The following is a 17,755-nucleotide window of genomic DNA, read 5'->3' on the forward strand; positions in this document are numbered from 1 at the left end:
TAAAACCATTGTTTCTTATTTCTTTATCATGGATGCCATAATTTTTGTACTGTGCATACTGTATTATGCGCATTTTATGGGGAGAAAAATGTAAACAAAAGGCACCAACACCATTTTGACAGAAGCATGTGTGATATGTCTTTTGTCTTGGCATTTTTAGAGTTGGTGATAAACATTGAGAGACACCTTTGTTATTTGCACAGTAGAACATATTTTTGTCTTAAGATGTCTAAAAAATAATTAATGTTGATTTTGTTTTTTGTATAATTTCATCATATTTAACAGTACTTTGTCATGTCAGTGAAAGTTAACGTAAACATGCATGTTTGCCTGTTGTTTATGATGATTTACCAGGAGCCACATGGTCATTAATGTATGGTAATGACTGCATATACCCAATGTTATTTACAAAGTTCTTTTTCGATATTATGCTCCTTTCACAGGAGAAAAAGATTCTCAACGGCTCTCAGGTAATACCACACTCTGCATAATCACTAGTAGTTTGGGAAAGTCCACTGCATGTAGTATAGTGGTGTAGATCACAAAGACGACTAGTCCCTAATTATACTTGGTCTATCACACTGCATGAATCTGACTTCTGCTATAATTTTAGCTGGAAGTAGATTATTTATGCAGACACATGTTGGTTTTTGCTTTTTTTTTTTTTTTTTTTTTTTTTTTTTTTGTAGATATAATCACTTCATTTTAAAATTCATGTTTCTTATATACAGACATCACAATGGTCTGCGTGTATTCTGATTGCCTGTGTCCGTCCACATTGTTGCTGTTGCTGTCCTTCAACCTAAAACTCCTAAACAGTATTTTGTTTTCACAAATTTGCAGTTCAGATTAAAAAATCTAAATAATTGGTTATTTTCATAAGAGGTTTTATGTCGTAAAATTATATAAACACACACACACACACACACACATAATTTTTTTTTTTTATTTTTGATAACCCACTCCTGGTATTGGCATTAATACTGCTGATGATTTTTTTCTCATCTATTTGTTAAGTTTTCCTACTCAGACTCAGCCAAATTTGTATCTTTAATTATTTTGTGTAATGTCTGTAGATATGTCAGCTTTGCTGTTTTCTTAGAATGTGCAAATAGTGCATCATAGTTTATTCTTTTCTTCACCTTTGCAATCTAGAATACTCCATAATTCAATTTCTAAGATAAGTCATCACATGTAAATACAAATTTTTACCATCACCTAACCAACATACCAAGTATAAGGTGAGAAGTAAAGAGGATTTGGTCACTTTGGGAAGAAATATATTTGTCTTTTTTGTGTGAGAAAGATGGTGTCACTAATATTTCACTTATGTACCTGGAGAAATCATAAGAACTTGGGAGCAGATTAAGGTTTATGTAACTTAATGGAAAGACAAAATTTCATCTGGAAATCTTGTCAGTTGTGGCCATGTTCATGACAATATGGGACAGTGCATTGCTTTTTAGAGTGAGAAACTTTTCTGTTATCTTTTCTAATTTTAATTTACACAGTCTGGTAGATGAATAAAGCACAGGACATCACTATTCCTATTTCTGTTAAACTCACTTATCAAGGTAACTTAAGGTTTGTCCTTCAGCCTTTGATATTTTCTTCTGTTAGACCAACTTTCATCTGCACAAGCAGAGAATCCACAAAAATCCCCGAATCTCAATTTATGGAACCCAATAATGGGTAAGTCAAAAGAGAGGGGCAGTTAGTGCTATCTGCGCCATTGTATATAACAATAACAGTTCATGTTCATTAAATTACTAAATTCTACTAAAACCCATTATCAATATACTGACCAAATAGATTCTTTTTACACATTTATTCATTGACAATGATAATGATGATAAAACACATTTGCCATGTGGATCATTTCACCTCATTCTTATTGATCTTATTAAGTTCAGACCTGTTAGAAAGCTTCTTCATTTTTCTACTTTGAGGTATATGAAAGGAATGTAGATGTGTTTGCATAGGAAATTAAGAAGACTTATCAGTGAAGTTTGATACCAAAATCTAATGAATACGTTTTCCATTTGGCATGTTTTTTAACACAGTGTAAATGTGTCAGTATAATTCATGTTCATCTGTTGCTGTTATTTAACTTAAAGTAGAATGTTTATAGTGATAACAAGATGAGAAAAAAATACCCCTTTCTAGTATTGACCATTGTTATATTAGTAATTAATTGATTTGCAAGTTCTTTACCGTGAGGCTTTCTAATCATGTAAAAGCATTGAAACAACTTTTCTTCGCATTAAAATGACAGCTGAAGACAAAGCTTGAAGCCTTATTCAATAGTAATGATACCAATTTATGTTCTTTTGTTTGTTCCTTTTTCACACTGTTTTTGCAATAATTCAATAATAATGATACCATTTTATGTTCTTTTGTTTTTTTCTTTTTTCACACTGTTTTTGCAATAACTTGTTATAATAATGTATTATGGTATTATTCCCTTTAAAAACTGGTTATTAGAAAACAGCTTGTAAAGAAATAAACAGCTGTTACAGTATTGCTGAAAGCTGCCTTTTGTTTTATATAATTTTTTGTCAATTTTTTCTCCTTTTTTATGGTTTAGTTGTTATTTTTCGATTTCCATCAAAAAACTTATTAGATTCAAGAATGGATTCATATTATATTTACATTTTTTTAAGTGTGTGAAATACATCTCTAGGTTCTCACAGAACTTTGAAATTTTGATGCCAAGCTCTGACATAGGGTATTTTGCTTCCTAAGGATGACTGTAAGGTGTGTTTTTGTGACAAATGATGATTTCTTTCAGCTTATGATGGGCCAGGCCAGGCCTATGACAAGTCCAAGAATACAGTTCAGGTGTTACAGGTGACATCAGGATCCTCGAAAGACTTCAGCAGTAGCAGTGGGGAGGAGGATGACATACCAAACATCAAAATGACGTCCAAAGGTACTAATTTCTTACACATAATATTACGTGATAGTAAAAAGTTATTTTTCAGAAATAAAAGTAGATACTGCCATCTTTGCCACTGTACCTTTGTTGGATTTAAGTTGCTGAACCATATCAGATTTTCCTTTTTGTATTCAAAGATTTTTGCTTGTGAACTACCCCATCTTCCCATTATTTTGATGCCTTATCACAAATTTTTCTCTGCCCAACCAAATTTCAAAAATTTATTTTAACACACAGACTCCACAGAAAAACTGAGCTCTAAAAAGATCCCTACCATGATGACAGCAGAGGCAGATGACAATGTGGAGGACAGTGATGAAGATCCTGAGAGCACAGTGGAACCTGGACCTGTCACCCCAACACATGGAAGAATACCCCGACCCAGAAGCCACAGTCCCTATAGTGCAGGCAGTCCAACTAATATACCAACAGAAAGTGAAAGAAATGTAAGAAGCGATAATGTGCTGTTTCTGAAGCTATTTCAAAATTATTATGTTTGAATGGGTGCATTACTGGTACACATGTTGAAGGATTTTGGCATTTCTGTGGTTTTCTGAAATGGGCTTATAGTTCTACATTCAGTGATGCTTTTTATGTCTTTGTTTGAAATAAATGATATATAATTTTAAGTCTGGTGCACAGGCATGAACGTTTTTATTTTCAAATATGAGTTCCCCTATAATTACGTCCACCATTTTTCTTTTATTTTTTGTTTACAGGATTTGAACAATCCTCCAGGAGCTACAGGCAGAACTTTAAATGTAGACCCCACTGATGATTTAGAAAAATTTGTCATTATGCCTGCACCCCAGGGCGCAACCATCAAATGCCGTATTACCAGGGACAAAAAGGGGGTGGATCGCAACATGTTTCCAACTTACTTTCTTCATATGGAAAGAGATGATGGGAAAAAGGTAAACTTGAGTTTCTAGTTTCTGTTGTTGACTCACAGCCTGCCAAAAAAATGAAAGAAAAAAATTACAAATATTTATTAGGTTGCCATTTACAGGTCATCATCATGCCAAAAGCTTGTATGTTCCCGCTGCTTAGTGCCTTGTGTTATTGAGAGGAGCAGCCTGTAAATTGAATTCTGTATTGATATGGAACAGATTTTGGTGGAGAGTATTATAATTTTATTTGAATGGAAAAGGATGAAACTTCTTGACTTATTGCTGTTGTTTTGACATCACGTATGGATACATTTAAACTTTGAACTTAAAAAAAGATGCATTTGGACAATTTTGTGAAGTTTTAATAGTCCTTTATACAAATTCCAGTCTAAGATTGAAAGACAAGGTCCATCTCATGTAAGGGGGTGTAGTCTTTTTTGTTATTTTTGAACATTTGCTTTATGTGCTGCAAGCCATTCTGCTACCGTCATTGATTTGCTAGATGTCCATATTTCATAATGAAAGATGACAAATATTTGCCTGATATCACTGATAGATTTGCTGTTTATTGGTTTTCTGGAGTGAGGGCACTTTTCATTATTGATCTGTCATACTAATGACTCTGTCATTGTAAAGCAATAACATGATATTTTGGTTTGTAAGATTTATGGGAAATTCATGAGATTTTTGTCTTTAGTGGTTAAGCTTATTGAAGACTTATAGCGACACACTGTTTAGTGTGCCTAAGATTGTGTGTTATTAGGTTCTGTAGGAAGGCTTTGAAAAAACATGGCACCTTTACGTAGTATTTCGCAAAGTAGAGGGTTTCTGTTGTAAATGCAGTCCATTTTATCTTAGTTGTAATGATAAGCTTGTAACAAGTCCCATGCCTTTATCATTTTGCTTTTCTTTGTTGGATGCTTTGAAAACAAGGGAGAACATATTGTCTTATAGAATGTATTGTAAATATCTTTTTTCTCAGAATAGCTACACATTGTACACTTTAATTTTTTTTCTTGTTGCTAAAAGCATGGCAAGCAATATTGCTAAATAAACATTGTTTCCTTCATTGTTTTTCATTAACTTGTATAGAGTACAATTTTTGAAGCACACATTTTGCACCTTTTCAAACTTCAATAGCTCTACCACCAGATTTTTAAGTGTCAAGAGTACTTTTATTTACTCTGAAAATTTCATGTTATATCGAGAAAATTGTATGAGGAGAATTTTTATTCAAAATTACAAGCTCAGAAAAATATATATGCATATGACTGTTGTCTAACAGTTAAGGTTAAAGTATTCTCTAAAGGATTTACCAGTCAAATGGATTTTCCTCTGGCAAAAGCAATTTTCTACGTCCCTGCACTGGGATTAATTTTTCATTCAATGGTTGAGTTTTAAATGACTGGCCAGTCATATTGAACAGTGCCAAGTGAATGTGCACATTTGAAAAGAAACTATATCAGGCACTTTTATTTGAGGGGGTTTATGGTTTTTAAGGTTTGGATTGGAAAATATTAGTAGCTTTGAAAGATATGAAGACAAGCTATATATAACTTTGAGAATGTGTACAATATATCTTGAACAATAGTTCAGGGAAGTTGCATGCCCTATGGTTAAGTTTCTTATTGGATATATTTCTTCTAATGTGCCACCTTTTCCTTACAGGTTTTCCTTCTTGCTGGCAGAAAGAGAAAAAAGAGCACTACATCCAATTACCTGATCTCTGTTGACCCAACAGATCTGTCACGTGGTGGAGAGGCTTTTGTAGGCAAACTGAGGTGAGTCAGGACAGATGAAATGGAAATGTTAGTTCGTTGTTGTTGTTGGTGGTGGTGGTGGTGGTGGTGTGTGTGTGTGTGTGCTTGCTTGCATGTACTAGTATACGTGTATGTGTAGTGTAGTTGGTGGATGAATTAACCCCACAATAGCACATAGCAGTTTTTCTTGGCTAGTGCCAGTACTCTATGACCTCCAGCAATCAAATTGTGACATTTAGTCTACAACAGAGGAATATCAAGACAACTAGTCCACAATGGAGGTTAATACTTTTGTACTTTCAAGACCTCACTAAGTTCATGTTATGTAACAATGTAGGATGAAACCCATTCTGTGAAACTAAATTTTTAGGTCACTTTTTTGTGATTATTGCAAATAAGACCAAAAACGATCCCTTTTCTAAGTATTTAAACTAGTACTAAGCATAAGAGAATGGAGAATCTTCTGGAACTCCACAACAAAGTACCTATGAGCCCACTTTGGTTAAGATAAGTTCAATATAATGAGATGGCTTTATTTTACTATTCAGGTCAAATCTGCTTGGTACACAATTTACTATTTTTGACAATGGTGACAGTCCCAAGAAACCAGGAGAATCATCTCGGCAGGAGCTGGCTGCTGTGGTTTATGTAAGCATGTTAAAGTTTGGAAATCTGTTACTCACCAGGACAGAGCTCAAAATACATAGTCTGTTAATTCGAAACTATGTTAGTCAATAATTTAATTCAATATTTTAGCCTGGCTGATGAAATTTGCTATATGCTTTAATATGTTATTAGTTTCTTTTTCAAAGAACTCTAAATTTCTGAGAATTTTGAAAAAAAAATGTTTGGTTTCTTCAGGAGACAAATGTCCTAGGTTTCAAAGGGCCTCGCAAGATGACTGTGATCATTCCGGGCATGAATCTGGATCATGAGCGTGTGCCTGTGGCACCCAGATCGGTAAGAAAAGCAAAAGACAACAAGACTGTAAAACTGGATTAATGAATAAATTGTTCATTGCTAGTTTTAATAAAAGCTTTCCACGAAATAAGTAAAATGTTTTTGTAGTATTTAAAGAGATTCAATCAATTTTTGCCATGTCATGTTTTTGTAGATTCGACTCTCAGACTTGGCACAGTATTGTGTTTTCACAGATAACTCCAGATATTTTCTGTATAGTTACCGTTCTATTTATCAGGATTATGATGGTCTTGTGGAAAGATGGAAGCATAAGAGAATGGAGAATCTTCTGGAACTCCACAACAAAACCCCTGTGTGGAATGATGGTGAGTGAAGCAAAGGAACACAGGCCTTAAAGATTCCAGAGAAATTAGCATTTAAGAATTTCAGTGTGAAATTTTTAGTAAGTCATTGACCATTTGAGCAAGAGTCAAAGGAAGGGATTTTGCAAAGGTCCACTTATATTTTCAATTAGTGCATACAAATTTTGATGGTTGCATTTGCACATTTTACATCTAATTTTTCATTCCATATTCCATGTCAATAAGTGCACTGTGAAATATTTAAGTAATCTCCCTTTCTAGAAACACAATCCTATGTGCTGAATTTCCATGGAAGAGTAACTCAAGCCTCAGTGAAGAATTTTCAGATTGTCCATGACAATGATGGTAGGTGTTATTATGTACTAGCAAATTATTTATTAATGTTGTGTTTTTTTATAAATATTAATATACTGCACTGTAAGTGTCTGTATGTATTCTGATTGGTCTGTCTGTCTGTGTTGTTGCTGTCACTATCAATGTCCGACACATGACGTTCGCCCCATAACTGCCAAACCGTATTTTTGTTTTATTATAAATTTACTGAGTGGCCTTGTTTGGCTAAGAAGCAGGTTGCTTTAAAAAATTGGCATGATCAATTTACAGTTACAGTAATTATTCTGTTTTTTATTTATTTATTTATTTATTTTGCACAATTTTGGTGACCTTCACCCCATAACTTCCAAACAGTATTTTTGTTTTTCTTGAAATTTACTGAGTAGCTTTGTTTGGTAAAGAAGCAGGTTGCTCTCGAAAATCTACATAATCTGTTCACATTTACAGTAATTATTCTGATTTTTTGCACAATTTTGGTGATGTTCTCCCCATAACTGCCAACTCATGTCTTTGTTTTACTTTAAATTTACTGAGTGGCTTTGTTTGTTAAAGACTCATGATTGGTTTACATTTATGTCAAAAAATTTTTTATTTTCACATATCAGCATTTTCAGTGGCTTTTTCAATGTCCATGTTACCTGTAGTACATAATGTAAGAGGGTAAGAGTGATTAAAGAGTTACGTAACTGCATCAAAATTGTCCAAAACATTATTTGGTGCATTCTTTTCTGCGTAATGTATAAACATTTGTCAGCTTTGCTGCCTTGTTTCAGCTTTGCTGTCTAGTTGTATCTTTCAATAATATTTTTTGACACTCGCTAATGGACATTGATTATATTTTTTTCAGTTGACTACATTGTGATGCAGTTTGGGCGTGTAGCAGAAGATGTGTTCACAATGGATTTCAACTATCCAATGTGTGCTCTTCAAGCTTTTGGGATAGCTCTCAGTAGCTTTGATAGCAAGCTGGCATGTGAATAAAACTTGGTCTTAGAGCATGATTAAATTAATTTGACAGATACATCTGTTTTGTCAACTGGATCCATATTAAGCAAGAATGTGATAGGAATTTAATCAGACCAAGATTCACATCTAGAACGGACTGTATACCCCAAAAAATAGAATACTGGAAGTTGTATAATACATCTAGACTTAAAAGGAATTTAACAATTATATAATTGTATACATATGTGCTAGCTTGGAGGTACTTCATTGCTCATGACATTTGTTCTATTTTATTGACTATATTCCATGCATGTAAGGCCACAGTACTGTGTTTTGAGAAGAATGTGGGCCACTGGATAATATTGCCAGTCCCATGTGGTCCAGGTAAAGGTCACATATACATAAAATGTCCCCAAGTGTGCAGAGTATAATGAAGAAGCAAATAGGAGATCCAGATATATTGATGACCTACCATTTTTTTATGTATTTGGACATTCAAATGGGTATTCCCTTTAGATTGGTTACATTAACTTTTTTGAGTGGAAAAAGATGACAGGACAAAGAGAAAAACGTTGTACTAAGACACAACTATCAAAACCATCAAATTACATCTTTTCTGTTGTTTATTACAAGTTAAACATATACAGTAAAGAAACTTTAGCCAGTGGATTCATAAATTCATTGGCACAATATTTAATGGTATGGTAGATGATCATTTACATTGCATTACATTACATACTGCATTATATCCAAATCAGTAGTAGCATAATTAAAACTAGGCATTTGATCCAAATTGAAAACGCATTTTAAGTGTGACAAGTAAAGTTATGTGTAATATGATGTCACAAGTAACAAAAATATGTAAATAATGCTATAGCTTTTTGTGTCAGGCATTTCAGGGTATTAGGAACTTGTTAAATGGCATCAAATCCATGTCTTTATGAATTATCATGGTGTTTTGTAGTGATCTTCAAAATAAGGAAAACTTCAAATAGAAGTGCTAGCTTTAAAGGAGAGGTAGAAGTTGGGATTTCTTACAAGAGAAAAGTTCAGGAAACCCAAGTGTGCAATTTTCTATAAAGAACGTAACCATGAAGTGTTTTCCTGATCTAAGCTTAAATGTAGTATTGTCTGTCATAGTGCTTATGATATAGTATTCTATTAACCGCACTATAATTGTTTGTGTTATATTCATACCATTGTACTTCAGTGTAAGTTCCCATATATCATTGATAATTGGGATAACAAAGACTTTACCCATAATGACATATATTTACCAGGACTATGGGTCTTTATGGTACTTAAAATTACAAGTTAGGTCACATAGTCAGCAACCAAAAAAATTCACATTTCAAACATCGCAATTTCTTTTGTGGTGTAAAGTATACTTTAAATTCCCAGAAATCTATTATTTTTTACATCTGAATACTACTTGTCATTACAGTTAGGTCACAGATAATTTCATCTTAAAGGATTGTAGTGAAGTACATTTTTACTTTTTTTTCTAAGCCAATTATCTACTTATAGTTCCAGTATTATTGATTTTAAATGGGACCAAAATAGTTTGAACCGTCCATGAAGCATTTTTTTGTGATGAAGCACTAATAATTCTATATCACTGTTATATTATTTTATTCAAGTTTAACTTGTAGTCATCTTTTTTCTGTAGAGGTTAAGATTGATCCTTTTGTAACTTTGGAAACTTTTACCAAGGAAAATAATAGAGCACTGACAACAATGGAAATGAGAAGGCGTCCAACTCTTAGTGACTGTATGATTTTCATGAAATAAAAATATTTTCTGACTGATAAACTCATTTTGTCCACATCAAGTTCTTTTCGCAGAAAAACTAAACAATATCTTCTGTATTATTTATGTCTGTGTAATTTTCTTGTTTAGGCGGTAAATAAGAGTAACTCATGACTTGATTTTATGCAGCAAAGTGTGTAATGCAGAGACCAGATTGGAACAAATAACACATTCTTTTTTACTAAATATAAAATGCAGAGAAACTTTTTTTCTTAAAGTGAACTGCTCTTATTAGTTCTTGGTTTTCTTCTTTGATTTCTTTTTTAAGATAATATTTTGTTTCTTAAATAAACTGATATTTGTAGCTTTCTGTTCAAGTTTATTAATTCTGGGAGTTTTTTTATTGATAATGGATTCCATTTCCTTAGAAATCTTGGCTTTCATCTTCTCTCTTTTCTTCATTTCATTCTTTTTATGCTCTGGTATGTCTGCATACCAAACAGTGTTAGCACCATCTTCTTGGTCTTGGACCCGTTTTTGAGTCTTTTTCCTTGTGTGCAAGATCATTTCTCTGAAAGTGAATTTAGTTCATATTTAGAAAATTGTCTACAAAGTCAATCCATTTGACTTATTAGCCAACTAGAGTACTATTTGTCACTCAGATTTGGTTGACAAAACTGACCTTGCTAATTCATTTATATTATATTTTTTCTTACTAAGGTTTCTAAAACAGCAAATTGGTATGTGTTCTGAAAATGTAGGACAATTTCCATCTCCATACTTTTGTTTCCAGGACCTTTCTCTGTCATATTTGGGGACTGTAGATATAGGTTTCCTCTTAACAGCACTTCTGGCCAGTTTTCTTTTCACTTTCCTGAATTATACCAAAATAAATTGGATTCAAACTTACTTTAAACATATTGTAAAAAAAAAAAAAAAACAGACATTAAAAAAACTGCCTACACAGTAGTTATACTAGATAACTGAATACTTTGTCACATAACTAAGATTCTCTACGTTGGTGAATGCACTAAATGGAGACAAATGGACAAAACTTTTCTGAAAATTAACTTCATGATATATGATTTAGAATTGCATAAGTGCCACATAATACAAACTTGTCTGGTTTCTTCATTGTCATCATGTATTCTGGTACTGGACACCCTGCCTCCTGCATCACATTTGCTATGCTGCAAAATAATAAAACTGTATGATTTACAAAATGGACTTCATGACATGGAATAGTTATTATAATACAACAGTAATATCCATAGACAACCCAGCGAGTTCAGTTTCACTGCGTTGTCTAGAGGTGTTATGTTGGTCTGTTTATGTTTACCTACAAATCAAACACTGAAAATGTAAAGATTAAAAACATTTCCAAAATACATACAATCAACATATGGATCATCTTCCTACAGAGGACCCACATCATGGTTATGCTGAACTCTTACCGTTTCAAAAAAGATACATATAAATACACAACTTTTTTCTAACCATATCACATTGCAGAATTACTTGAGTTGAAATTGCATTAAAATTATCATGTAACAAATATTCTTCACTAACCTTCTCAAGTTAACAGCATCATTTTCAGTAAAAAAAGTGACTGCCCTTCCTGGTCTTCCAGCTCGCCCTGTACGACCTGAATGATGAAAGAATAAAAAAAAACTGACTGAACAACACTGCACCTAATCTTAATTTCTAAGAAATGCTTTTGATTTACACACAAATATTACCTTTGTTTTAACTGAAAAAAAAAAGCATGAAAAAAACTTACCTATCCTATGTATATAACTGATGGCACTATTGGGGAAATCAAAGTTGACCACCAAATTAACTCCTTTAAAATCAATACCCCTTCCCATGAGTTCGGTACAAATCAGCACCCATATTTTCCCAGCTCTAAAGCTTTTCACGACATTATCTCTCTGAAATATAAAATGCATAATATCTACCAAATCATACCATCTGACTGAAAGAGCATCATTTATGGATCTTTTAAGATGTTCAAATGCGTGTGTGTGTGTGTGTGTGTGTGTGTGTGTGTGTGTTACTTTGAAAATAAGGGCAGCATACTTTTTAAAATTAATATTTCACAAATGTGCTCCTTTTCCAGTGTGCTTTGTGTTGATGCTATCTCCCTCTCTTCCACACACCCCCCCCCCCCCCCCACCCACATAAAAATTACTTAAGAGAATAATTAAATAAAACAAACAACAAACACAGATATTACGTAAATAGTGGCCACTATCTGTAGCAGAAAAATAACCTGAAGTTGTGTTCTATCTGCATGGATGACGTCCACATTCATGCCATCATATATCAGCTCGCTGAACAATTCCTTGGCTCTCTCCTTAGACTGGAGAAAGATCAACACAGGAGGATGGAAGCCCTGGGATCAGAAGAGAAGTTGCTTTTTCAAGGAATTTTGTAACAGGAGATATCTTAATTCTACTTAGTGCAAAAAAAAAAAAAAAAAAAAAAAACATATCATACTTATTTTCACACATGACAAAATATGACTGTATGTCTGTCATATTGTGTGTAACCTCACCTTTTTGAATATGTCTCTTAATGCCAATAGCTTTCCAGACTCATTTCCTACAAACACCAGTTCTTGCTGCACCAGGTCTGCAGCTGCATTCCTAAAATAAATAAAAATAATGCCAAATTTAAGATCAGTCACAATAGCTTTTACATCCACTTTTATTAAACACAGGAATGAACACATATGGGGTGCAGCAAGGAATCGGATGCTGAAACTGGCATCATAAGTCGCTGAGGGTCAAATCAACCATTCTCACCAGAGAGAGAAAGAGAGAAATAGATGTGTGCCCACAACCAGAATCTGGAGATTTCTGGTTTTAAATTAATATAAACTAATATAGATAAATCAAGATACCAGTTGGACCATAAAACACAATAACAGAAACCAGAACAAATTGACTTACCTAGCTCCAATATACACAGAAAGTACATTATCTAAGTTAAGTCTGCACCATTCTTCAACTTCATCTGCAAATGTTGCACTAAACATACCACGTCTCACATTGGGATTGTCACAGGCGTTATATATACAGGCCAGCTGGTACAAGAGAAACAAGAAAGGAATATATTAATAACCATGGTGACACCACTGATCAATATCATTAACCATAAATAGAAAAGCAATTAATATCACTTTTCATTTTAATTTGATATCTGTAATTCAAATCCAAAAGATGATGCACAAACAAAGAAAAAAAATGCTTACCTGGTCCCTAAAACCCTGCTTTCCTTCCTCAAATAACTTGTCAGATTCGTCTACAATTAACCACTCAACACTGGTAAAGAAAGAATAATGTATATATAAAGTTGCCAATTCCAAAGAGGGAAACACTTAGATTAGTTTATTTTCTTAGTGTTGCACCACACATAAAACCGTCACCAGGGACTTTCAGTGCTGTCTTTCAAGAAACCACCAATGTACCTGTCCTCGTATACGTATTATGCCCTTGTATTCCTACAGACTATCTCCAGGTTTCCTTGGGTCTCCCTCTTCTCACTTTTACCCCACTAATGCCCCTATTTCACACAGACCACGAATCCCACGAATGGCCATGAATTGACAAATTTCACGATTCGTGGTTGAATCGTAATCAGTTCGTGAAATTCTTAACAGATTCGTATATATTCGTAGTCAGTTCTTGTACTTCTTGACCAACAGGAATGGGTGGCAAAAACTTTGATGCCCCTATTTCACACAGACCACGAATCCCACGAATCGCCAGGAATTGAAAATTTCAGGATTCGTGGTTGAATCGTAATCAGTTCGTGAAGTTCTTAACAGATTCGTATATAATCGTAGTAAGTTCTTGCAATTCTTGATCGATCGGGAATTCGTGGCAAAAATTTTAAGCTGTTCATAGTTTTGGCCACGAACTCCCGATTCCAAAAAATCATAGTGAATTTCTGGACAATATTCGTGCGATTCCAGCCAAATCCCACGAATATTCGTAACACTATTGCACCTGTATTGCAACTGAATCATAAAGCGTGTCGAACTAGACCAGAAAATTGGCAAAATCTCACGATTCCAGCCGAATCCCATGAATATTCGTAACACTATCGTACTTGTATCGTAAATGAATCGTGACCGTGTCGAATTAGACCAGAAAATTGGCAAAATCTCACGAATCCTAAAATTTGTCAATTCCTGGCGATTCGTGGGATTCGTGGTCTGTGTGAAATAGGGGCCTAACCCGGGGACATAATAGCTCTTTAAATATCCTCATCTGAATTTGGCATTGTGCTGATTTGTTTAGACATTTCACTGCTTATCATCATCATTTCTTACATTATTTCACCTTGAACACACTAACATATTTTCCCCAATAGAATCCAAGCATGAAATAGATTACCTGCTTAGCTTTATGATAGGTGGATCATGCTTCAATAAAAACACAAGTCTGTTTGGTGTTGTCACCAGAACATCTAGAATAAAAATAAAAGAAATCAAAATAAATACCATTTCATAGTTTTAAAAATCATCACAATCAAAAGTAAGATCAGCAAGTGAGACACACTTGGCCAAACTCAACAAAGTGTGCTAGACTTCCATATATCCATTTAAAATACCCTATTCACTTACAGTATCAATACATCATTAATGTTTCATAAGTAAATCTCAGATACACTGTATGACACATAACATAACTCTCTATTTCTTTCTGCATTTTTAAATGGCCTTTCAAGCTTACAAATGCTCCAATGCACACACAACTGCAATCAGCAACAATATACAATTTCTCACTTTCATGCATAAAAAAATTTCGTAAAATAAACAAATAATTACCAAATTTCTGAGAAACATGCTGTCCAGCTGTGATAGCCTTTTCAATAAAGTTTATGCGAAGACCAGTACCTTCAGCAAGCCTACAGCACTCCCTGTAAGTCTATCAAAGGCAAAACTATCAGCTTTCTACCAAAAAGTATTAAAAATGTTCCAATTAAAATGTGCACATTTTAAGAAAACATCACTTACTTAACTAAATGCAGTTACAACAATAAACCAGTGACTGGACAAAGCAGAAAACATCAAATCTAAAAGGAAATTTAGGGTATTGTAACCCTTTATTATCACCCAGATACCGAAAATGAGTTTTTTCCTGCATCTTATTACTGCAGTTACGTATCTATTTTTATGCTGATTTAAAACATTAAAAAACCTTTGAAATTTTAAAATATCGGCATTTATATTTCTTGTTGTCATGCATAAGCATAGGCAAGGCAGGCCTTTAATTGTCAATTTATCACATTTCTATTTTTAGGTGAGATAGCAATTGGTATGGAACATAGCTTCATCCCTGAACAAGATTTTATCATGAAAATTGGCAGAGTTGACCAGAAGTATATGGGCTAAAATCCTGTCCTGTCATTTTGGTTTAAATGTTTTTGATATGGAGTTATGAGCCCCTAATTACAGATTTTCATTTAACAAAGGCATTATTTTATTTTATCAACGAAAATATCTTAACTAAGACTTTAAAGAAAAATTGCTGGTAAGGTTTTGGAGCATTAAATGGTGTCATTAAATCAGCCTTGAAACGGTGACCATGGGTGCTCAGGTAAAGAAGAAATTTGAGAAACCAATTTTTCATATCACCCGTAAGATGACACATGTGTAAATGTTAATTAATTTAGTCACTGAACATTGAAGATTTATCTATTACCAAAAAGAATATATGTAAGGCAGTAGATAAGGAGTGTTGATAAGTCAGTAGATAAGGAATATCACTAAGTCAAACCTCCAACTTTTCCATCCCAATAAAAATATTTATTTTAAATGAACCATTTAGCTGACTGCTTATATGTCAAGGCAGTACAAAAACTGGATATAAATTCATACTAAAATGGGATTCCAACTTAGTGTCCACCCACCTGCTTGGCTAGTTCTCTGGTTGGAGCAAGTATCAGTGCCCTTATCCCAGTGTTCCTGGGCTCACATAAGTGGTGGAGAACAGGGAGAACAAAGGCTGCAGTCTTCCCTGAGCCTGTGGGGGCACATGCCAGTAGTTCCCTTCTCTACAACAAAAAACAGAAAAATATTTTTGTAATTTGAGATTTGGACAGACTGACGACCTTTTGATTAAAATGCCAAAAGTACATGATATAATTCTTATTTGTGGTGGTCTTCCATGTATAATTTAAGTTGACAAACCAAAAGAAAAAAAAAACTCTAGCAACTGACAAAAATACCAGCTCAATTAATTTTAAGAGTCAGCTTGCAAATGCTTTTTTGATGGTATACCAAACAATATACTTACATGCAACATAGCTGGTATTGCCTGCATCTGAATTGGTGTTGGTACATTGTAGCCATGGGCTTTCACATTGTCTAATATCTTTGGGTTAACTTTGTGCATATCTTTCAATTGTTCAAATGAAGCAATTGGGTCTGGAATATCAGTGCCATGTACATGGATTCTGTGCTGTTTACGGAAATGATTGACCTGAAAATATTATATATTTTATGTAATATGCTGCAGAATCCTATAAAATATCATAAATACAGTCATATTTTGGAATTATGATGTAAACCAATTTAATGCAGCCAACCTGTTTCTATATCTTTTATAGGATTAAAACATCTGTGTAACCAATGTCTAAAGATTAATATTTTCCTAACACGGTTTTTTCTTCTTCTATTTTGAAAAATACCCCAAATCATTCAAGCAACCATTTATGTATTCATACACAGTTTTATAAACAAAAGATAAAAAAGAAAGCAAATGATAAATCATTATGAACCTTTTCTTGCTTCAGGTCAGTTTTTTTGGCATTCTTCTTGTTGCTTTTCTTTTTCTTTCTTTTTCTGCTTTCTGACTTTGTCTCAAGTCCACTGGACTTTATATTCCCTAACAACTGCAGCTCTTGTGATGGCATGTTCTCTTCAAGGACAACATCATTTTCACTGTCACTTTCACCTGAAATTATCATCAAAATGAAATCAATTTCTCTATGAAATTTCAAAGTGAAATACAAACATTGCCACACATCTAACAGCAAAATTAAATGACAATCTACCAACATAAAAGACATTACAGTTACAAACATAAAAATATTGTAATACTTTGAAGGATAATTTTTCACTGATGGAATTCTTTTCACTTAAAAAGTATATATATACCATCTTTGTGTTCACCATGAGTGATAGAACTCTGTTTTGATGCATCTCCAAAGAAATCAAGAGTGGCTGCAATTCCATCAGATTGGTCTTTTTCTTTCTTGGGTCTAATTATCTAAAATAAAATATATAGCATGGCAAACATTAATTGATCATAACTGCAAACGCTGCTTTTATCAAATAATAATATATATATAATTATCAGGAGAAATAAATATGTATTCTCGGAGATTAAAATCAAACCCTACAATCTTACAAAAAAATGTAACTTACAGATACATTGCAATCGTCCATCAAAATTACAACCAATGAACATTCCGAATTTCAATAATGCTTCTATGTATACATATGTATGTTACTAGTAGTAGTACCAGCAGAAGTACTATGAGTGGTAGCTAGTCCCAGAAGTACACCCTAGCTATAGCTGATTCATATATAATTTCCTTATTGGCCAGTTTTAAGGTGAATAGTGATAATTATTACCTCTAACTTCTCCGCATCACCTTTAAAACGCTTAAAATCGAATTTAGCGCCTGCTCCTAGCAGCCGAAATAAGTCCTTCGCCTCCATGCCTGCAGGTTCTCGAGATTAAGTGAAAAACGAGGATCGAGTTTCAAAATACATCTTGACTTCTTGAGTTATAATAGCTCATGATAAATACATGTGTGATAAAATAGACTTATCTCCTC

The 17,755-nt window shown here is 33.6% G+C and overlaps 2 protein-coding genes across 4 annotated transcripts in view; one reads left to right on the forward strand and one right to left on the reverse strand.

The window, feature by feature from the left end:
• LOC106178085 (tubby-related protein 3) overlaps positions 1-9,961 on the forward strand; it is a 22,166-nt gene extending 12,205 nt beyond the window's left edge. For both annotated transcript variants that reach the window (XM_013561114.3, XM_086999392.1), the window contains exons 5-13: positions 2,792-2,932; positions 3,176-3,384; positions 3,658-3,852; positions 5,497-5,609; positions 6,137-6,236; positions 6,450-6,548; positions 6,787-6,874; positions 7,133-7,216; positions 8,052-9,961. In XM_013561114.3, coding sequence (XP_013416568.1) covers positions 2,792-2,932; positions 3,176-3,384; positions 3,658-3,852; positions 5,497-5,609; positions 6,137-6,236; positions 6,450-6,548; positions 6,787-6,874; positions 7,133-7,216; positions 8,052-8,185 — 1,163 coding nt within the window. In that variant the 3' untranslated portion in view covers positions 8,186-9,961. The remainder of the gene's footprint in view (positions 1-2,791; positions 2,933-3,175; positions 3,385-3,657; positions 3,853-5,496; positions 5,610-6,136; positions 6,237-6,449; positions 6,549-6,786; positions 6,875-7,132; positions 7,217-8,051) is intronic.
• Positions 9,765-17,717, reverse strand: LOC106178084 (putative ATP-dependent RNA helicase DDX52). Of its 2 annotated transcripts, none has more exons than XM_086999391.1 (16): positions 17,550-17,717; positions 17,085-17,181; positions 16,691-16,866; positions 16,207-16,392; positions 15,821-15,964; positions 14,736-14,835; positions 14,302-14,374; positions 13,155-13,224; positions 12,853-12,986; positions 12,456-12,546; positions 12,171-12,293; positions 11,679-11,829; positions 11,468-11,543; positions 11,017-11,088; positions 10,680-10,772; positions 9,765-10,469 (listed from the first exon to the last, which is right to left on the reverse strand). In XM_086999391.1, exons 1-16 carry the CDS (start codon positions 17,634-17,636, stop codon positions 10,190-10,192), a joined length of 1,953 nt encoding a protein of 650 aa, XP_086855517.1. In that variant the 5' UTR covers positions 17,637-17,717; the 3' UTR covers positions 9,765-10,189. The 2 variants fall into 2 exon arrangements, with proteins under 2 accessions (XP_086855517.1, XP_013416567.2); XM_013561113.2 differs by having other exon boundaries at positions 17,070-17,181.
• Between the last annotated feature and the right edge of the window lie 38 nt (positions 17,718-17,755).

This window comes from Lingula anatina, chromosome 1, assembly GCF_051362555.1.
Source record: "Lingula anatina isolate TDL-2025a chromosome 1, LinAna3.0, whole genome shotgun sequence".
Classification (NCBI taxonomy): Eukaryota; Metazoa; Brachiopoda; class Lingulata; order Lingulida; family Lingulidae; genus Lingula; species Lingula anatina.